Raw genomic sequence first — 21,898 nt, 5'->3', positions numbered from 1 at the left:
TCACATGTAAGTGACAACATTTTTGTTTGGATGTAAAAATCCCCCCAGCAATTTGCATCCTAAACATTGCACACATGGATGAGAACCAGAAACTGACCTGAAAGCTAAAAATGGCTAGAAACAAACAATGGAAAAGACTAATTTACTTTTCACTGACTAATCTGAATAAAATGTTAAAATAAAATAAAGGTAAACAAAGGACAAAGCACCAATCGGAAAAGGTAAGTGAGATTTGAAAGATTCTTTGTTTGTAATAATCTGAACAGAGCAGATGGGGGGCAGGAGGGGGGGCTGGCTCAAGCAATTAGGTGCAAGGGATATGAACTGCCAAACTTAGAGGTGACGGGGGTCTCAACCCTGGCAGAAATTAAGCACTGGAACGTGAACACAAGGAAGGACGCTTCTTTAAATATCAACAGAGGAAGAAGTGAGGTTCTTTCCCAGGAAACCTTATGCTCCCAATACTTCTGTTAGGCCTTGGCTACACTTACCCGGTAGTTCGACGGCTGGAAATCGAACTTCTGGGTTCGACTTATCGCGTCTAGTCTGGACGTGATAAGTCGAACCCGGAAGTGCTCGCCGTCGACTGCGGTACTCCAGCTCGCCGAGAGGAGTACCGCGGAGTCGACGGGGGAGCCTGCCTGCCGCGTGTGGACCAAGGTAAGTTCGAACTAATTCGAACTAAGGTACTTCGAACTTCAGCTACGTTATTCACGTAGCTGAAGTTGCGTACCTTAGTTCGAATTAGGGGGGTAGTGTAGACCAAGCCTATGTCAAAGGTGCCACAGGACCTTCTGTTGCTTTTTACAGATTCAGACTAACACAGCTACCCCTCTGATACTTTTATAAATATGACATTTTCAATCTGTCCCTTTAGGGTGCTGAATATAAACTCAGAATTAGCAACTGTATTAATGGGCACTCCCCACGCCCATCAGTTGCATGTCTTTTCTCGCACCTCTTGACCAGCACTGTATCTTCTCCAGCCGTGCTAATCTGAACGGGGAGACTGGAAAAGGAAGCGGAGTGTGGCGTTCGCTCACTGCCCTACTGAAAAGCGAACAACAAAAATCCTCCCTCCCCATTTTCTAAAGGGGGGAGACCCCACCCGGGGCTGGGATCCCAACAGGCTCTCATTCCCGGGCTGGTACAGCTTCCACCTCCATCCAGCGGCTCTATCCCTTTAAATTGCCGCCGGTGCCGCAGCCGGTGCCGGAAGGACCCTGGAACTGCAGCTGGTGGTGGCTATTTATACCCGGGCTGGAGCAGGGGGAGTCGGACTGTGCCTCAGTGCGAGCGTGGGCAGGGAAAGGCCGCGGCGCGCAGGGGGCGGGCGCCGGGATTCCATGTCTCCTTGAGGCGCCGGCTTGGTTGTGCAGGGGCTGGGGGTGACCTGTAAAGGGGCGTTTCCTTCCTGCCATGGATGTAGCAGGGGCCTGAAGGTGCTTGCCCAGCCCGAGGCGCCCCGGGCGGCGGCCGCGCTAGCCCCGAGGATCGTGCCCGTAGAGAGGCGGCCATGGCCACGGCGGTGTCCTCCACCCCGGGAGGCAGCGGGCGAGCTCTCGGTCGCTCGGCCGCATTCTCCCCGCTCAGCCCGACCCGGCTCAGCCGGCTGCAGGAGAAGGAGGAGCTGCAGCAGCTCAATGACCGCCTGGCCGCCTACATCGACCGGGTGCGGGCCCTGGAGGCCGATAAATCCACACTGCAGCTGCGGCTGGCGGAGCAGGAGGAAGGGAGCAGCCGGGAGCTGGGCAACCTGCGGCTCCGCTACGAGACCGAGCTGGCGGATGCCCGCAAGGCGCTGGACTGCATCGCCATCGAGCGGGCCACGCTGCAGGTGGAGCTGGGCAAGCTCAGCGAGGAGCACCGGCAGCTGCACGCCAGGTCGGTGTCTCCTCCCTTCCCTCTGCGCTAGCCGGGCTGCGAGAGGCTGCTCTGCACGGCCTGGCCCCCGTCACATGGCAGGGGGAGTAGCCTCTGGCTCCAGTGGCTACTATTAACGCACCCCGCCCTCCCTCCCTCTTCTGTGTCCCTGGCCCTCCTCCCTCCTCCTCTCTTCCTATAGCTAAATGCCTCTCGAACTTCCCTGCTGGTCACGGCTCCTGCAGGCAGCTCGCAGATTGGTGCGTGGTACTGGGATTTCCTGGGAACAGGTGCTTAGCACCAGGGACAACCGAATCTGCTGCAGCTAATAACAGTATAGAGGGATCGCTCACCTGTAAACAAATGACAGGCCTCAGCTACGTTATGGGGGAGCCTGGCCTTAATGGATTAAGCGTGTGCGGTGTGGCTATTGATGCCCCATTTAACTGACCCCTGTCGAGAGGTGCCTGTTACGTTAAGAATCCTACCCTAATGTGGCCCTTACATGCCGATATCTATTGCTAGGGTTGACCTGTTGAGTAGGTCTCTAAAGTATTCCCATTCTAAACCTGTACAGGAATAAAGCCTGTGGGTGCTCCGAGACTGGAGCAAATGCTTTCTCTACTGACCAACTTTCAGCGGCTTACAACTCTTGGACTTATGTCTTGCATGCTTGGTTTTGGTTCAGAAGTTCAAGCTTCATAAAAACCTAATCTCTCATTTTGTGATTGGAGAGCAAGGAAAGGACTGGTGCCAGTTCTGAAATTTTTCAACTACTTTGTGTTTTGATAACTTCAGTCTTTGTTTATAGAACCTTAGACTTGGCTGATCTGTAATCCTGAGAATTGGTGCTTTTTACTTTCTGAAACAGCTAGGTTTTAGAAATGACTGACTTTACAGCCTCCTGAAAATGGAAAAGGGCTTACATACGCAGTATGTTCAGCAAAAGATGTACTAGATCGAAGTCCTAATATTTAGAGGTGCTTGTTTCTGTGCAGTCTAACTGCAAGTGTCTCAGATGACTTGGAACAACCTTATCTTCCTGGATGTCATGAACTTGATATACCCTTTAAATAGCTTAGAACTCGTATGGGGTGAACAGTATCTAACAGCCTTCCTGCAAGCAATAACCATTAGTTGTTCAACTTAATGTAGACTTTTAGATGGCAGGAATATGGCAGCACATGTCCACCAAGGGAAAATGTGTCTAATAAAATGCAAACCTGCAGAATAAGAATTCCACATGAATGGGAACAGATGACCGACAATGTCTGTCCTCTTACTCATAACCACACAGAGTAAAGACATATTTGAATTTTATAGTAGCTGTTGGCAGAGGAACCAATAATTGTCTTAACTTTTTGTATTAACAGCAATAGTACACAATTAAATTGTAAAAAGAACAAGAGTACTTGTGGCACCTTAGAGACTAACAAATTTATTAGAGCATAAGCTTTCGTAGACTACAGCCCACTTCTTTGGAGCATATAGACTAAATTTAATATAGATTAAATTGTACTGTGGGATAGGGGAGAGAGGACAAACTCAGTGACCAGTTGGAAACCCTGGCTTAAACTCACAATTCATCCACTTCCCAGATTCATGATTTCACCATGAGAAAATAGGGATTAGTCCTTAAAATCTCAGCAAAGGACTGTCTGATAATCAGGAATGTCACTTTCCAGTATCAGTTCTAACAAATCCATGTCTGTCCTAACTCTTTGAGGCCAGAAACATTATAGTGCCTTTGAATGAGTCCCATGCTCTTCCCTAGCACTTTCTATTGCAGGGGTGGGCAAACTTTTTTTGGCCCGAGGGCCACACTGGGGTTACAAAACTGTATGGAGGGCTGGGTACGGAAGGCTGTGCCTCCCCAAACAGTCTGGCCCCTGACCCCTCCCGCTTCCTGCCCCCTGACTGCCCCCCTCAGAATCCCTGACCCATCCAATCCCCCTGCTCCTTGTCCCCTGATTGCCACCTCCAGGACCTAACCGTCCCTGGGACCCCACCCCCTATTCCAACCCCCCTGCTCCCAGTCCCCTGACCCCTATCCAGCCCCTTGACAGGACCCCATGCCTATCCAGCCTCCCCCTGTTCCCTGTCCCCTGACTCCTATCCACACCCCAGGCCCCTGACAGGCCCCCTGGCACTCCCATACGTATCCAACTCTCCCTTGCCCCCTCAGGACTCCCACACTTATCCAACCCTACCCCCATCCCCTGACCGCCCCCTGGGACCTCCTGCCCCTTATCCAACCCCTTGGCCCCTTTACCATGCCATTCAGAGCAGCATGGCTGGCAGCCTTGCCGCCCGGCCGGAGCCAGACACGCTGCTTGGCAGGAGCACGCAACCCTGCTGCCCACGAGGCGGCGTAGCTGCTAGGGATGGGGAACAGCAAGAGAGGGGCCAGGAACTAGCCTCCCTGGTTGGGAGCTCAAGGGCCAGGCAGGACAGTCCCGTGGGCCAGATGTGGCCCACAGGCTGTAATTTGCCCACTGACCTATTTCTTGGGGAAAGGTGGGCATGCCATACTTTCCAGTGTATACCTTCTTGGCCCACCAAACTTCCTACTGTGTCCTGTTTTTTCCACATAAAAATCACTTTACCAGAATCCTGTCCTGGATGCCAAGGTCTGAGCTCCCTCTGAGAATAAAGTGGAGGTGGGTGAGCCTGGCAGCCCATCTAGTCCTGAGGCAGAGGTCTACTGGCCGTCCGATACCATTCTCCTGGCTCATCTCTCCTCCCCCTCCACGTAACCCCATGCTATGAAGCCCTATGCTCCAGGAGGCCAGTGACTGAGCTGCTTTCCTAGTGAGCATGCTCAGGGTTGTGCCCAACTCTGATCATAGCCAGGATGGTGGCCTCTTGGGGCCAAAACTCCTCCCTCTCTCATGGGTGGCGCCATTACAGGCTGCTGGCACTTGGATTAGTGGATGGCCCCAGAAATGTTTTCTGCCAGCCTGGAGCTGCTTTACCAGGGATTTGGCTAAAGTTTGAGGAAACAGTTAAACATCCCTAATGTTAGTGTCCGCCTGAGCCAAGAAAGATGCTAAGCACATGCCTGATGCGACACGGGTGTAACTGAACTAGCTGCTCAGCTGACTGAAATTCCCCTTCTGTCCTGGCATTACATGTTAAATCTGGGCTTGAAAAACTTGCTAGACATGTGCTAGTCAGAGAAGTAAATCACCTAGCCCAGAGGAAGATGTGAAAGGAAAGGTTTTGAGGGTCCCATTTGAAGGTCAAAGGGGCAATGCCCACTCTTACTCCCAGCTGATGAGAAGAAGATTGTTGGCATTTCTACCACTGCTGCCCTTTTGTAGGACTCCTTTTTTCCCTCCTCTCTGGCTAGCAGATGTCAAATTTTAAAGCTCTGTCTTCTAGCTACTTGAAAGGAGAATTGCTCTTTCTCACCCTTGTCACGATCACTGCTACAAGAGCTTCTAGCTGCTGTCTGTTCAGAACATACTCAAGGGGAGATAGTGAAATCTGAGACTACTTTAGATGGGTGGGGGTCAGTGCTGCTGCAGTGGGCACTGTAAGAGCATGTACAGAATGAACTGGTGATTCGAGGGTACAATGAAATAATATTAGGTGTTAATGTTTGCTTGCAGGTTTTTTGTATAGTTTTATCTTTTGGGTGATGATGGATAGTGAATTATACTCCAGTGCTACTCCTAACCATTTATAAATAGACAAGAAATGGCTGGCTGTGGTAGAAACTATAAAAATGTAAGCAAAATTAAATATATTGTTCCCTCCCCTCCAGCAGTAAATTCTTATGAATGTAAAACTTTCACTTGCAGGAATTCTAAAAAAGAAGCTGACTTAAACCTGGCACAGGCTCGTATAAGAGATCTTGATGCTCAGCTGAACTCCAAGGAGGCTGACTTAGCAACAGCTTTGAGTGGAAAAAGAAGTTTGGAGGGCGACCTTCAAGAGTTAAAGGATCAAATAGTCACTGTAAGATAGATGTTGCATAGAATCTACATTATTTCATGGTTGGTGATACCAGAAGTTCAATTATGACTTCCCACACTGGACTCTCTATTTTGTCTCTGTTGCTGTTTATAAACTTCTTGGGGAAAATAAGATTAAAGTTTTAAACTCATGAAGTTCCTTGTACTTAATAGGTAAGGATTGGGAGAGAAGGACTTGCAGAATTTTGATAAAAGCACATGTCCTGGTCACCCATCTATGTCAAAATATTGGGTCGGGGAACCATGTTGTGAGGCTTGTAATCCTGCTTCATCACATGAATTAATAAATTATAAAGCCAGAAGGGCCATTGTGATCATCTAGTTTGACTTCATATAATTGAATGACACTCTTTGGTCCTGTCCATGTAGCTGAGACTAAACTTTGCTCTTAACATGCTAGTTACAGCCTGTGTAACCTTCCCTGAAATGGCAGATACTAGGGAGGGGAAAATTAATGTCTTCCTATTCACCTGGATTGAAGGACCTTCTTACTGTATCTTTAAGTGCTTTACCCTAACTTTAAGAGGAAACCCTCTACCCATTTGATTTAATGAATGTCGTTTTTTTTTTGTGAAAAGCTCTTCCTCTTACAGTAAAAATTGCCTGAAATGTATTGCATTTTGGGTTTAGGATACTATTCAGTTTTGAGTTCTTTAGGGGTTGGAGATTAATAGAATACTGCAGTTTAGGGTCTGTTAGATATGAGGTAAGTGTGTCTGTTTCACTAGGATGGCTTAAAATGCTGCCATAAAATGTAGACATGTTGGCTTAGGGTAAGAATTGCACTTGCAGGATATAATTGAGTTTTAGAAGGAAGACTTATTTACAATAAATGCACACCATCTATTGGTTTCAGGCCTTTGGATTTTCATAATTATCTCAAATTGAGGCTTGGCTCATTTAGTATTATGGAGGGAAATGACAATGGTCTGGTACAACTGATAATCCTAGCATAACTGGGTTCCTTAGCTGAGTAGGGTTAGAAAACAGTAGTTCTACAGCTTAGCTGGTCAGTGATTAATAAGGCTTCTGTATACTTGGTTTGTTAAGTAGCCTAGTTCATTCTGGAGAGCTGATCACTTTGGGAGCAGAAAGCAGCCCTGTTCCGTTAAGCTTTTTGGGGGCAGGACTGCAAGTGTCTTCCATGTGAAGAACACCAAACATATTCTGGACCTTATTGATAGTGAACTAAATCAGAAAGGTTCCTTCCCTTAAAGTTGACTATAGGAGTAACTCTGAAATCTAATCTTTGGCTGTTAGTGTAAAAACGTCACTTTCCTTGCATTCTGATCTACTACAAAAATCTTTTCTTTCCTAGCTTAAGTTGGCATTGGAAGATACCAAAAAGCATCTCCATGGAGAAATGTTGAAGAGAGTGGACCTGGAAAACCAAATGAAAACTGTGCAGGAACAAATGACATTCCAGAAACGCCTTCATGAAGATGTATGTCTAAGTTAATTTTAGCAAGGATTTCCTAGATGCCAATTGCCATTGCCCCTGGATACCCTTACAAAATCAATGTTAAAATGCACTTGATTCCTAAAAAGGTAACTAGCTGAATCAACCTTATGACCCTCTGCCAGCCAGCAAAAGCCACCTAGGTGGGTAAACTCCAGGGATGTGCACAAATTTAGGTAACATCAGTATCTCCTAATATATTTGAGCATGTTTCTCTCCTTCCACCTCACAGCTTCATTGAAATCCAGTAGTTAATATTCTATTATGCTACTATAAATCACCTGTAAAGTTCAAGTTGTTTTTCTAATATGGGGGGAGGCGGAGGTGTTACCTGCTGGAGTATGAGATTTGGTTTACTTTAGACTTTCTGCAAACACCTGGAAACCTTTGCAATTTTGACTGTTATGTTTTAGCTTTCTCTCAAATTACACCTGCTAAGATAACTACAGTCCTAATACTACTTGGATGTCTAATTTTAAAAAACAAACCAACCCACTAACTTCATAGGTTCTTGTTTCTAAGCGATTTCCTTTTGTATTTTTCATGGTGACCACTGCATAATCAGGTTCTATATAGCATAAGATTAATTAAATTTAGTCTCCATTTAGCTTTAGAATGGAACTTTTAGGATGAAATTTTAAAAAAGTCTAAGTGACTTAAGAGCCAAAATCCCACTGAATTTCAAATAAAGACAAGGATAGGGGAAAAGACACTTCTGATTTCATTTAAAAAAAAAAAGGTATTGTCTTTTCTAGCTAGACTGGTAACTAGAAAAATGTGTTGACAGCATAATCCAACGGGCAGGGGAATACACTTTCAGCTAGTGAGAACCCCATTGGAGATCTTTAAATCTATTACTTTCCATTTTTTTTACTTAGGGGAAAATAACCCAGCAGGGTCAGATGAACTTGATGACCTAATGGACCTTTCCATCTCTAAATCCCCTGATTCAAAAACAAATGGCCAAATAGTTGACAGTAAACATCTGCTTTAGTATTGTGATTGACTTGCTACACTGGTTTATTAAAGCAGTTGCATAAGATCAGTTACTCAAGCTAAATGGTGGTATTTCATTTGACCTTTAAGCCATATACTTTTTCTCCTCCTCCTCCTCCTCCTCTAGGAGCTCAAGGAAACAAAAAGATTCCATGAGAGCAGGATAGCGGAAATAGAATCTGGCCGTCAGAGGGAATTTGAGAGCAAACTTTCAGATGCTCTTCAAGGACTCAGAAAGGAGCATGAAGAACAAATTCAAGAATACAAAGATGACTTGGAGCGCACATTCAGTGCCAAAGTGAGTCTTCAAAAGTTGCAAATCAAATGAACAAGCTGTCATGCTTTCTACATCTTCATATGGCAAGGAAGCATTTGACCCTTCCTTGAACTAGCTGACTAATGTATTTGACACAGAGTATGGTCCATCTGCTTCAAGTAGTAGAGACCCATTAATTGAAGACTGTTCTGCAGTAGGAGCCACTATCCTGAATCCCTCAATCTCTGAACAGTCTCTCCAAGATCTGCCAATAGAACTTGCTATCTGCTGTCACTTCACTGTCCAATAAAATTGGTCAAGATGCATAAATATATACTATCCTCCATAACAGGAGTAGTTGGTATGAATTATAAAACTTTAAACATTCCCATCAGCAAATTTCAATCTTGGTTCTGACATGCTCATTACAAATATCTAAACTCTGCATAGATGTTATATGCATAGGGCCAGGTCAATCACACCAAAAATTTATGTGGTATAATAATTGAGCAGAATTTAGTCTATTGCCAATATCGTTATCTTAATTCCTAGGAAATATGGTACTAAAGTTTGAAACTGTGTACCAGTTACAGCAGGATTAATTCTTCCTATAACAGAAATGTGTGCACACGTGTAATGAAGGTGAATTAACTTAATCTACCAGTTTTGGTAGCTGACGTAATCGCAACCATCTTACCAAGACAGGATTACAAAAGTACCTTGATACTAATGATGTCACCCCCAGCCCAGAACTGAGTCCAGTTACAATAGGTAATGTCACTGAAATACCAGAGATAGTCACAGGTGAAAAAACTGAAGTGAGATTGGAATATGGTCCAAGAATTTTATTAATGGAGACACTTATAGTATTACAAGCCCTCTGTACTATCTGCAGAGACATGTGATCATACTTTGTGAGTGGATTCCTTGATATCTGTTCTCACTTCCTTCCCGTTTGTCTAGTTAGTCTTCAACTCACTAACATTCCCTTTACCCTGCAGTATTAACTCCTTTGCCCTGATTATTCTTTTCTCAGTAGGGGTCCTGCTGCTGTTACTGCATTAGTTTCCTCCAGCATTTTCCCCCTTTCTTAAAGGAACATCACCTCAATCTCTGCTTGCTCTGACTAGTTCGATTCCTGAATACACAGTTAAACATGGCTATGCTTGTTTGTTCAGAGCTCTGGTACCAACATTGGTGTGAAAGAGCATTTGATTACTGACACTCAAAGAAACTATCTAGTATCCTGTACTCTCAAGGCAGCTTCCTACCCCATTAGCCATGGTACCGCTAGTGAACTTGAGTTTCTTCTCTAGTGGTGTCATTTCTGTGCATTTTCAACAAATCTATGTAACAGGAAATATTCCATAGTTTAGGCAGTGGTGGAGAGCTGGATTAGGGTTGTGATGTTGAATTATGTCTTGGTAAATCAACTTCCACTGTAAACAAACTATTAAGATACTCTACATCTTCATACATATGCAACTAAATCTGTATGTCTAAATCACTTGGTAACCCTTTTTACTAGAACAAAGGGTCACCAGAGTCCTAATCAGTTGACAACTATTTCTTCATAGATGGAGAATGCCCAACTTTCTGCCGCAAAAAATAGCGACTTTGCCAATGCTGCTCGGGAGGAGCTGATGGAAACAAAGATGAGAGTTGACACTTTGACATCCCAGCTTAATCATTATCAAAGCCAGGTACCATTCTTCAGTGAGATCATTGGATTTTTTTCCTTAGTGACATTTGTATTTTCTAGACATTATCTGCTTTTCCCCCTCCCCAAAATTGCTCTTGACTGAGCTCTATTTTTAGTATCTTATTCAAAATAATCACTGATAACTAAACCTATTTAATTAAATCTAAGAACTGTGCATTGGAGAACAGAATAAGAGAGTTACAGGAGACCCTGGATTATGACCGTGAGATGCATCGAAGACGTATGGCTGAAAAAGATAAAGAAATGGCACAAACGCGGCGGCAGATGCAAGCACAGTTGGAAGAATATGAACATCTACTAGATGTGAAACTGGCTCTAGATCTGGAAATAAATGCCTACAGAAAGATGCTGGAAGGAGAAGAACAGAGGTAGGATACAATATTGAGCAATACAAGAAGACTTTCTTCTTCCAACATACCTTCATTCTATAAGTCTGTGTACTGAGTGGGAGGGGAGAAATCTGAAGTTAATCTTGTTCCCAGTTGGCTATTGGGAGAACTCTGACTACTGGCTTCGGTATGTAAAATACTGAAGATGGGCTTTATACATAAGTATATGCAATCTCTTCTAAACGATAAATGCATTGATTGAAACATCATGTACCCTGAAACAGCAATTAGTAACATTAGGAAGTGACAAAATGAATCCCTTGGCTGCCAAATTTTCCTATAGACCTTATAGTAATGTTAATCCTCAATGGTTTTTTCAAGTCTAACCACTTACCATAGAGGGTTTGTTCATGGAGATCTTAATTCCTGCAGTGTCCATAAGAGAAAATAATGCAACAGCTGAGGGACAGGGGGAGAGGAGGTGGAAATTCCATAACTTGCTCTGAACTCTTCTTGCAAAAATTGGAAAGCAGGCCATAAGCTTTTGCACATTGTTCACTGGGAGACTCCTTGCCATAAAATAAAATACCACACTCCAAGACTACAACTAAGCTGGTATGGGCAGAGGGGAAGCTACACTAGGTCTGGGCACAATGGTGTTGGCACAACTTGCATACCTAACATGGTCACTTGGCTCTTTTTAGGCTAAAACTGTCATCTAGTCCATCTTCCCAAAGTGTTGCAACCCAGGCAACAACCAGCCATGGGCATCGCTTCCTGCATGGAAAAAAGAGAAAACTGAAAGAATCCAAAAAGGGAGAGCACAGTGTCAGCTTTAAAATTGTTCAGCATGCATCATGTTCAGGAAATGTGTCTATAGAAGAAATTGACACAGAAGGGAATTTTGTCAAGCTTAAAAACAACTCGGACGAGGTACTCCTTCCCTGCTCTCTAATGGCTGATAGCCTATCAAACTTCAACCACCTTTTTTTCCCCATACACAAAACCAATCAACACATTAAACTAAGTGGTGCTATCTAGCCCAGTATCATAAGGCCCAGTTTATTCAGCATCTTGCTTTTCTAATGATTTTCCTCTTCTCTTGATACTCAAGAACCAGTTTAAATTAATATACCCATCTCCATATTGTTCAAGAAATGGTCAATAGTAGCTGTTGCTGGTTAGAGAAGCCACAAGACCGTTTGTGGGAAACCAATACCATTTTATTGAAAGCTATAGGTATCTGTCTTTCTGCATCCACAATCAGTCCAGTATAATCAAGCATAAAAGCATATAAGGTGCTTAGGGTGTCAGATACCAATAGCTGTTTAGGTCCGTTTTAGCTGCGTCAGGGCTCGTACTCTGCAGCCAATTAATCAGATAGCTTTTACCCAGTCTATCCAGCAGTCTGCAACTATCTAACTGCTTGGTGATGGGGGGGTCAACTTACTCAATTAACTGTTTCTCTGCTGGGAAGTCTGGCAAAGCCACAGTCAAGAGTGGTATCCTTGTATTCAACTGGCATGTTAAGAACATGCAGGGTACCCTACCAAACTAGGTAGTAGTCCAAAGTAGGTTCTCTCAACCCTGGGCAGTGAGTGGTTAGCTTTAGGCTGGCTACTTGTCAAAGGCTGGACAACATCCACAGCTCTAAGTCACTCTTGTATGTTCTAAACATGACTTGCTGAACTAGGGCAGAAGAAAAGCTGCCTCTGGGTAGACTTTAGTAGCCCAAGCTGCCCACAATCCCTGCTTCACTAGTGCTGGGAGTTAACGGAGTTTTGTGGAGGGGGTTCAGAGCAGAATACCCAGGAGAAGGCACTGGTCAGACAGGCCAGGAAACTTTCAACTTCTGACTGCTGCAAACTCTTTAGAGCATTCACAAATGGAATGGATAGTACTTGTACTGTTGCTCTGACTGAAGAAAATTCAGAGGCATACAATTCCTAACAAACGCCCATGAGATCTGTTTGCACAGAGGTTATGGGTCTTGGCACAACACTCTTATCCCATGAGAACTTGGCTCCTGAAGAAGGTACAATAATGCCATTAGACTCCCTTCCCAGGGCAGGCTTTCTACTTCCTTTGGGATGGGATGGACAGGATATTGTGTACAAAAATGTCTTAAACAGGGAAATGGTCACAGGTTTGAAGGGATGGTTCTGCAAATAAGTTGTTTGGTCCTATTCTTTCAACATTGCAGAACCCTAGACACTAACAGGGACCAGAGGGAAATGCTGCATTACAAGGGTAGCTTTTGCTCTAAAGCAGAGGGTATGACCTGGTTTTAGTTCTTAAAATGGCAACTGGACTATAGAAAAGCTCTGCAATTCAAAGGTGTCTGAACTTGTAACACTGCAGCCAAACAAGCCTATATGAACAATGGTAGTTCTCATTCTGCTGTAAAACGACAGCTGCAGAATTGGATAGAGGTTAGATTCTCAGACCATACATCTTAGTCTCAGTTCTTACCTAGGTGTCTAGAATCCCCTTTCTGCCTTATTGACTAGGATTGTTAGAGCGGTCTTCTGAACTAATGAATAACTTGAAACTAAGAAGGGAAGTCTTAGTATGGAAAATTGAGAATTAAAAATTGATGTTATGAAACATCACATCAGTCAGCTTAACCCTAGTTGAGAATACATGTAGACTGAAATAGTATGAAGAAGCCTGATCAAGGAGGTATCCTTCAACCTGAATAGTTTATGGCCATTCTTCATTGGAGAAGATGATCCAGTCTGACTTGCATTACTCCAGGATAGTGGTTATGAATCTCCAAACACTCTTAAACCAAAAGAAAGTGCTATTGATGCCTGCTATCCTGAACATTTCTAGTGAATGGTGAGGCTGAGACAAACCTGTATAGTTACTTCGTCTGATCACTGTTTCGGGAACTCTTATGGGATCAACCACTGCTGCCAGAATCTTCAGTGATAACATGGAACAGTGTTAAACTAAATTTATACTTTAAGAATGGCCCCTGTCTTGACAGGAACAGTACCTTGCAAATCAGAATGTAGGAAATGTAAAATGGCCTAGGCCAACAAATGATGCCAGCACATAGGTGTGATTTCTTTAGGATGTCCATCTAGTTACAATTTCATATCCTCTTGTAATGGTATCTTGCCTTCCTAACTGCAGGATCAATCACTAAATGGATGGGTACTAAGACGACGACTTGGAAGCTTGTCTGAAATAATATACAAATTCCCTGCTCGGTTTGTTCTTCAAGCAGGCCAAGTAGTTACGGTAAGTAACTTAACACTGCCCTGCCAATCTGATTTGCCAAGCAAGTAATTCTAATTGACTTTAAAAGTCAGATTTGGGTTTTTTATCTTTACCATCATGTAAAGAAGGCAAGTATACTTAATGCCTATGCTGGGGAAGCTTTTTTTTCTCCTGACAATTTGACAAGATTGAGATGGCCTGACAAACTTCAGTGCAACTTTAGGAATGGAGTGACTTAGCACCATCTTAATAGTTGAGGCCTGATCAAAACCTTGGAGTGATTTCACTTGCAATTGTTGAAGTGGGGCATATTCTGAGCCAAAGAGGTTTAGTTTTCTTCATTTACAAGCTAAGAATGGGCCAGTAGGGAATGAGCTGGGGAGAACATAAATGCTGTGCAGTTCACTTTCTAAGCTGTGTAATTCTTCCTGTCACCGTCTCACACAACTGATTAGCACAGCAAGGGCTGTGGAGGCTAATAGACTGGAGTGGCAGTTGTAGAGCTGCTCCATGGCCTGGAAAGGGGGCTGTTCAATCCAAGTATCTCCCTAGCACTTCGTTCAAGGGCAATTGAAGTAGTGCAGGCCACTTGCCTGGTAGTGAACTTGAACCTGTGCATTGCTCTGTACTAAGTGGTTTGTTGAGGGGGTTGTTTTAGTGCTGGTGGTTCAGCTGCTCTAGTGGTAGCAATGTTGAGCCCATGCTGGTGGCAGCATGTTAAGCACAATATTTTAGACCTACTCTAAGCAAGTGCAGTACTTAAGCCTGATTACGTCTTTCAGACCCTGCTCAGAACAGATCTTTCTGCCCAGTAGAAAACCTGTGCCATTAGACTAGCATAGATAAGGCACTACTGAACACTAAACAGACTTGCCAGCACTAAATAAATGATCTCAAAAGTCTGTTGGCTTAATGGGACAAAATGGTTGGCCAGGAACAAGAACTCTACATTCAGAGGGTATAGTGGGTAGAGCCTCCCATTAGCAGCTCTGCCTGCTGCACTTCTTCCATGCCACTGCCTAGTGGGTAGACTAAGTGTTCCACCAACTCCAAAGGCAATTCATGGAATCTGCCCTAATTTACCACTTAGACCTGTTTCTGAGCACTTCACAGCCACGTTTCTGCTAGACCAGGTGTCTAGTGTTTTACATGGGAGCTATAGACACTTACTCCAAACTGAATTTGGTCTTTAATGTTCCAATACCAGTCTACCGACTGTTTAAAATGAAGTGTTTTTTTTTTTTTTAATTTTAAAGCTTATCAGTTAAATCTCTCTCTAGATCTGGGGTGCTGATGCTGGTGTAAACCAGAGTCCTAGTGATCTGGTCTGGAAATCCCAGCAGTCTTGGGGAACTGGGGATAACATTGGTGTTACACTCATCAATGCTGATGGAGAGGTAAGTGAAGCAATAACCAGTTGCACCTTTTCTAGTCTTCAATTTGCTTAAGAACAAACAAGCTTATTTAATTTGGGTGGGGGGGACACAACTTATTGCAGGAGACTGCAGAACGGAAGGTCATACATGTATCCAGAGGAGAAGAAGGTGGTGAACTGGAAGATGAGTTTGATGAAGAAGAAATAACAGGGAGCGAAATGGAGTTTCATCGTCGGGTAAGAATCTTTCTGCATTCAGAACATAGTAGCAACAGAAATAATCAGTGGCTTTCTTTAGTAGTAAACAGTACTAAAAACATGCCCCAAAGTCTTGCCCATGGCCTACAACTCTTGCCATTTTTCTCCTTGATGTCAGACCAAAAGAAGAAAAAAGAAATGTTGTTTGGTGTCATGATTGTGTTTCCTGTGAGCATCACAAAATAGGTGAGACCAGAGTGAGCATCATGCTTGTTTCAGAGTGCACATTGTGCTTGTTTTCTTGCAGAAATATTTGCTTAATCAGTAGTGCTGAAATCTCTTGCTTCTGTGTAGTCTCTGCATGGCTTTGCATGTGAGCTGAAATCAGTGCTTCACATATCCGATCTGGGAGCACAACATTAATGTAGTTAGAGGTTCACATTTTAATTAATCTTTTACTCGTCAGAATGTTAACTACAACTAGCAGAATCTTTTTACTGTTTGTTCATGCCCAGGAACAAATTCACTAGCTAACTTTAGTATAAGACAGGAATGATGACAAAATACTCATACCAATATTGTGCATCTAACTTATTGCAACTAGAAATCTTGTGTACTGTAACGTAGTTAAATCTTTTCTGCTTGGTTTCCACAATTGTGGAAGCAACAAGAGGGAATGGGGAGTGACTTCCTTCATTTGGAATATCCGATTTCAGTGTTTCATAATAGCAATTTCAAATCTGGACTATAGAAGGAAAATATTTCCACTGGAATGTACTAAAAGCCCTTGGATACACTTTCATAAGTGCCTTAAGCTCCTAAGGCCATTATTAATAGGTGCTTTTGAAATGTATCCACTGCATATAATTATCTACTTACTTGCAGCTTAATCCCCACCTCCCATTAGTCTCTTCCCTTGAGTTTACTTTCCAGGGGGGATCAGAGAACAGATGCAGGCCATACTGTGAGAGTAAGCCCACTTGAAGCCAGAACATGTTCTGGCTTCTTAACTTACCTAGTGTCTTCTTGGCTACTTTCTGGATCATCGTGTCCTGTGAAAGACCTACCACACACCCTCCAAATGGGGCTTGAGTTGTGGATTACAAAACTCTTAGTGATGAAGATTAATTGGTGTACTTGATTTGTGTTGGTCACTTAAAACTGAATTCTAAATTAAAGTTTGGTACCAAGACTTATTGCATCATTTATTCACAGTTGTGAAGACTTCAAACAACTTTCAGTGTTCTGACTGTGGAAGTGCTGACTCCAATAGGACATCCCAGTTTGGCTGGAACAGTCATGCAAGCCAGTAGACTATACTCTAAGTGCTGCTTTATACTAACTGTGAGAGGGATTACCTAGGTATCCCTCCCAACTTCAGAGCTCTTACCTTCCCAAAAAAGTCAAACATTAGAATAAAATTGGCCTTTGGAGTTGCACCTTCTACTACAGGGATCTATTATGGACTTCTGCAGCCATGGGTCTTAAGGGTGTCTACAGTCTCTCGCATCCTAGAAAATGATTGGCTGTACTTAACCAGTTCTTGCTCCAAGTCACACCTACAAGGGATACAGGAGATGCCACATAGAATGAACCAATTGTCCCTCTTGTTCAATATATATCCAGGTGCTTTAGAAGGGAAAATACCAGGCACCTAGCGAACTACAGTAGTAGGCTCTTGGAAGGATAACTTCTTCCTGATGTTAGTTGGTGACAACCTTACAGTGCAGAACTAAGGTACAGAACTTTCTGAAATGTTACTGTAGATCACAATTCTTAAAGTTTAGAATCCTTGTACCCCTAATCTCTAAGTTGGAACTCCCCAAACACACACATGTAGAATCTACTTTAAATAAATCAGACCTTTTGATCCTGCTGTCTAACTGCATAGGCTAGGCAACCTATTTAAGTGTATTAATACCCTGAGATCTTTGTGGGTATCAGAGTGCTAGTGGGCCTTGTGACCCCCATGCACCAGGTCACAACATAACTCACTGAAATTTGGCCCTCTATCATGGAGAGGTGGCTGGGACAAACTTCAGTGAGAGTGGCATTGCAGGACCCATGAATGAGTAGGAAGGCTCATTGTGTCCCTCACCCTCCAGTTGAGAACTGCTGGTGTAGATAATGACCTTGGCTAGTTCGAGCAGAATGTTCTCTTAAGTGTTTGGAAGCTGTGGTTTTAAGAACAAATTAATATTAAATCATTGTTCTCTAATAAAACTCTTAACTTGGTAAAGTTTGTTTAATAAGCTTGAGTCCAAGACATCTGTTAACTTTCATGAGTGGCTTGTGGTGTCATGTAGGTGAGCTCCTGAATAGAAACTGGAGAGACACATTTTGCTTTAATGCAAATAGGAGTGCAATTCTACACTCCTAAGCTATTTTGGAAGATGACACTTAAACTTCATTAAACATTATGAATTCTGACAAACTAGATTGAGACAGGTTGCTTAATTAGTCTAATTTAATAATTAAACTAAAATGACTCCCTATCCCAAGTGACATTGTCTTAGCAGGATCCGCAAAATGGGATAGAAGTCCAGGGATATACAGGGACTCAACATCTTTCAGCTGTTTTTGCTATGTAAACTCACAAGTTCGTGCCCATTCACAATCCCACGATTCACTTAACTCATGCTGGGTTGGAAAACTTCAAAAACTTTAACAAAATAGAAACTTTCTGTGAAAACATGTTCCCATTTTTCAGTCCAGCTCTCAATGTTCTTTAATTGAGCACCCAGTACTCAACCCTGAGACTGACAGCTTTGCTTTCATTAGCCTCACTTCAGGCTGAGGAAGGAAAACTAACCCCCTCTGTCTGCTGCAATCAGTTCTGAATCTAGTAAGTTTCTTGGGGCTCATCCTAATACATCACTAAACCACTCTTATTGATATAGCCAGCCCTGTGGGCAAAATGGCTCTGCTTAAGCTCTTAAGCCAGGTTGAAATTCAAATACAGAACATACTAAGTAGGACACTTTTATTTGTTTTAAATAATCCTGTGTTAAAATACCAACACCCACCTTTGCTAGCAGCCTAAAACAAACTTTGAAGGTATTATTGACAGAGTGTAATAAGAATGTCTAGCTTGCAAAATAGATTATTTTTTTCTGTTTGTTAACAAAACATGGTTTAACTAGGAAGACTCCATACTGTGAGCCATATGGTCCTATAGTATTACAAGAGGGAAAGGCCAGAAGAGTAGTGAAGAGATATGTAATAATGCGTTGTGTAGGTGAAAAGAACATGTAAGATACCTTGTTAAACTACAGCACAACTTTTTCCTATTGCTTCTGCCCTATGCCATTTTAGTTGTCTTAAAGCATGATTTTTGCATGTATGTAAGACGAGCTTTGAATTCATTAGACTGTCTTGCTTGCTTTGAGCAGTTTGCAATTCAGAAGCCATCTCCTATGTTATGGCTTAAGCTTTCCTTTAAATGCAGAAATTTAACCTTCAAAATTTTTCTCTAGAACAAAGAGTAAACCACATGAGAATTGGTTAGAAGGTAAATAATTAACCCCTAATCATGCACTCCTCTCCATTCTTTCTCTTATTAATCTTGATTACAATAGGGATGCTAAAGTGTCTACTCAGTAGTTCATTGGGCTTAACCTATTTAATTTCTCTTTATAGTGTCTCCAGCAAAATGAAGATCCTAGCTGTTCTGTCATGTAACTTAAACCAGGGTAGTGACTACCTAAAACTACTCCTTAAACCAAAGTGACCCTTCAGACTGCATGAGTTTTCAGCAATTTCTGGAACATGTGAATCTTGGATTTTTTTTCCCCTATCTGACCTGTTTGGAGAAAGCATCCTCCAGAATGTGAAACTTCCTATTTGTTGATATTGGGCCCTGCCTTCAATGAAACTAGATCCAAGTGCACATTTCCTTTTCCAAGTCTTTCCATGACAAATAGAAGTATTGTGATTTATTCACCCACAACTACTTGCCCTAAAGTTTACAGTAACTTCCCGCTGGGCATGTCTCGTCCTAGCTAGGGGTGGTAAATGATCACAAATTTAATGGCTTCAGCTTTCTGAACTCGTGATTTATTCAAAATATTTTCTCAAAAGTGGACTTAGAAGAACTGTTTCAAGCCTGACCGAAATTTAGGTGGACCAGATACTGCCTCAACTTCTACCTTGTGCAGCTCCACTGAATTGAAAGTCAGAGCAAATTGTTATCCTTGTTTCAAACACCCCAGGACTCATTTTATGTTTGAGGCTGATACTAAAGTTCCCTTGATTGGTCTAAGCCAAATGATGTAGTAATCTACTGGTGTAAAGTTTTAAAATGAGCAAGCTATTTGTAAAACATGTATTTTTAACTTGTAGTTAAATAAACCAACCATTATACTGTTTCTATAGCCTAGTACCGGTTAGACATTGAGTTTATTTATTAAACTATGTACAGTAAAGTGTTTGAAACTTTGAGGTGAGTAGCTTTGCACTATAAATGTGAACTAAAGTCTGATGCCAACATAGCAATACTGTGGTTAAATACAGCAGTACCCAAGTTAACTGCTTACTTGGCAAAACATTAATGGGGACCGAACTAATTTAATTAGTTTGGTATAGCTAATGATCACACACTCCAATGATTGTTAAGTCTTGATACCTTTTAAAGAAAGTTCCTGTGTTTATTAAACATCTGAAATAAGGATGTGTACTCCTGTATTCATAGTTGAGGTGAGGACAACTTCTATTTTGTTAAATAGCTAGATATATTCTCTATTACAGCACTGAGTTCAAGTGGATTAATATATAGCATTGTAACAAGGTACAGCTAAAATGTCTAGCACATAGAGGGGTTGGTCATGAGTAGCCACTCCAGTTAGCCATTGTAATGGGGTTTTTTGTTTACCTAGTGGCTATACTGAAAAGAGGGGAAATAACCCAGCAAGAGTCCCTAGTTAAGCAACACAAGTCTGTTTCCATGCTAAAAAGTTAACTGATAATACAGCCCCATCTGAGCACTGGAGCAGCTTTCAGAATTCTTTGTTGCCTTGCCAAAAGTCTCTACTGTATCGTATGTCTGAATTTTAAGATCTGGCCCATGTTAGGACCGTGCTTTTTAGAGTGCTTTAGAGTTCCCTTCACTTAAACTGATTAAAAAAATATAGCATTTTAAGACACTGGACACCTAAAGGGTGAGTGAATTTGGCCTTTCTTATTTTAGCAGACCCAAATTCTTCATTCTGTTGCACCTTGTCACTTTAGAAGAATTTAAAATAAGCTCTGTTTATGATCTTGCTGTGTTTATAATCTTGGGCTGTTCAATTGATTTTTACTATTAAAGATATTTTCTATGTACATTATCATTCTTGGGCTTTAATGGTTAAACTTATGCTCACTTTGCTAGAGAGATTTAGTTATTTTAACATCTGTATTGTTTGTGAATTCTACTTGTAGCCAAGAAAAACATACACCTAAAGAACTGAGTCTCCTTTCCCTTAATAAGCAAGTCTTTCAACAATAGACTAATCTGCTCTAGAAAGTATTGCACACTATTCACACTTTCTGAATAAAGCTGAACTTGCACTGAACCTACTGTACAAAGAAAAGTAGTTTTTTACATACCAAATAGTAACAGGAGTTAATGGTATACTATGCTATAGGTATGTGAGGATGAAATGCTGGTAATTTTTAATTAAAGAAGCTGCAAAAGTTTGAATCAAATTATGTTCAAACAGCCAGTCTTCTGCAAAGATGTGAACAGCACCATAAAAATTAAATCACCCTAATTTTACTATTAAGCTAATAAAGCCCAGTCAGCAGTGCTTAAATATAAATTACATTAAAAACAGCCAGACTATATCAGACCAGAGGTCCATCTTGCCCAGTATCCTGTCTGCTGACAGTGACTAATGCCAGGTGCCATAGAGGGAATAAAAAGAACAGGTAATCAAGTGATCCATCCCCTATTCCTAGCTTTTGGTAAACAGAAGCAAGGGCTACCATCTGTGCCCATCCTGGCTAATAGCCCTTGATGGACCTATCCTTCATGAACTTGCCTAGTGGTGTTTGTTTTATAAAACCCTGTGATAGTCTTGACCTTCACAACATCCTCTGGCAAAGAGTTCCACTGACTGTCTGCAGTGGGGGGGGGAGGGGAAACACTTCCTTTTTGTTTTTAAACCTGCCTATTAATGTCATTTGGTGACCCCTAGTTGTGTTAAGGAGTAAATAACACTTCCTTATTTACTTTCTCCACACTAGTCATAAGTTTAAATTGAGCATATTTTTCTTTCCCCCCCCCCCTCCCCCAAATCTCCTTTCCAACCTGGAAATTGAAATTGTATGGAGGGCTGCTTCGTCCAGGTGTGGCATTGCCTGGCCCTTGCCTCCTGACCCATCCAACCCCACCCCCATTCCCTGTCTCCTGATTGCCCCTCTCCTTCCTGACTACCCCCCCCATTGCCTACCCTGACCACTTCCCTGCCCTCTATCCAACCCCCACCCCCTTACCCCACTGCCTGGAGCAC

The 21,898-nt window shown here is 42.5% G+C and overlaps 1 protein-coding gene across 4 annotated transcripts; it reads left to right on the top strand.

The window, feature by feature from the left end:
* Nucleotides 1–1,262: 1,262 nt before the first annotated feature.
* On the top strand, nucleotides 1,263–20,731 carry LOC117884179 (lamin-L(III)-like). Of its 4 annotated transcripts, XR_004647506.1 has the most exons (13): nucleotides 1,263–1,884; nucleotides 5,670–5,826; nucleotides 7,162–7,287; nucleotides 8,426–8,596; nucleotides 10,132–10,257; nucleotides 10,425–10,645; nucleotides 11,311–11,539; nucleotides 13,748–13,855; nucleotides 15,115–15,231; nucleotides 15,333–15,446; nucleotides 15,586–15,653; nucleotides 16,623–17,144; nucleotides 19,047–20,731. XR_004647506.1 is itself a non-coding variant. In XM_034784363.1 (12 exons), exons 1-11 carry the CDS (start codon nucleotides 1,517–1,519, stop codon nucleotides 15,622–15,624), a joined length of 1,776 nt encoding a protein of 591 aa, XP_034640254.1. In that variant the 5' UTR covers nucleotides 1,263–1,516; the 3' UTR covers nucleotides 15,625–15,653; nucleotides 19,047–20,731. The 4 variants fall into 4 exon arrangements, 3 of the variants coding, with proteins under 3 accessions (XP_034640254.1, XP_034640253.1, XP_034640256.1); XM_034784363.1 differs by lacking the exon at nucleotides 16,623–17,144; XM_034784362.1 differs by lacking the exons at nucleotides 15,586–15,653; nucleotides 16,623–17,144.
* Nucleotides 20,732–21,898: the final 1,167 nt, after the last annotated feature.

Source organism: Trachemys scripta, chromosome 10 (assembly GCF_013100865.1).
Source record: "Trachemys scripta elegans isolate TJP31775 chromosome 10, CAS_Tse_1.0, whole genome shotgun sequence".
Classification (NCBI taxonomy): Eukaryota; Metazoa; Chordata; order Testudines; family Emydidae; genus Trachemys; species Trachemys scripta.
The sequence above is the reverse complement of the archived record's forward strand: the minus strand, read 5'-3'. Positions and strand labels throughout refer to the sequence as shown.

Excerpts from the sequence above, each read along its gene's own strand:
- LOC117884179 (XM_034784362.1), top strand. The coding sequence starts at position 1,517 with ATGGCCACGGCGGTGTCCTCCACCCCGGGAGGCAGCGGGCGAGCTCTC. Across the intron at positions 7,288-8,425 it reads AGAAACGCCTTCATGAAGAT|GAGCTCAAGGAAACAAAAAG; the intron begins GTATGTCTAAGT and ends CTCCTCCTCTAG. Across the intron at positions 15,447-19,046 it reads AAATGGAGTTTCATCGTCGG|TGTCTCCAGCAAAATGAAGA; the intron begins GTAAGAATCTTT and ends TTCTCTTTATAG.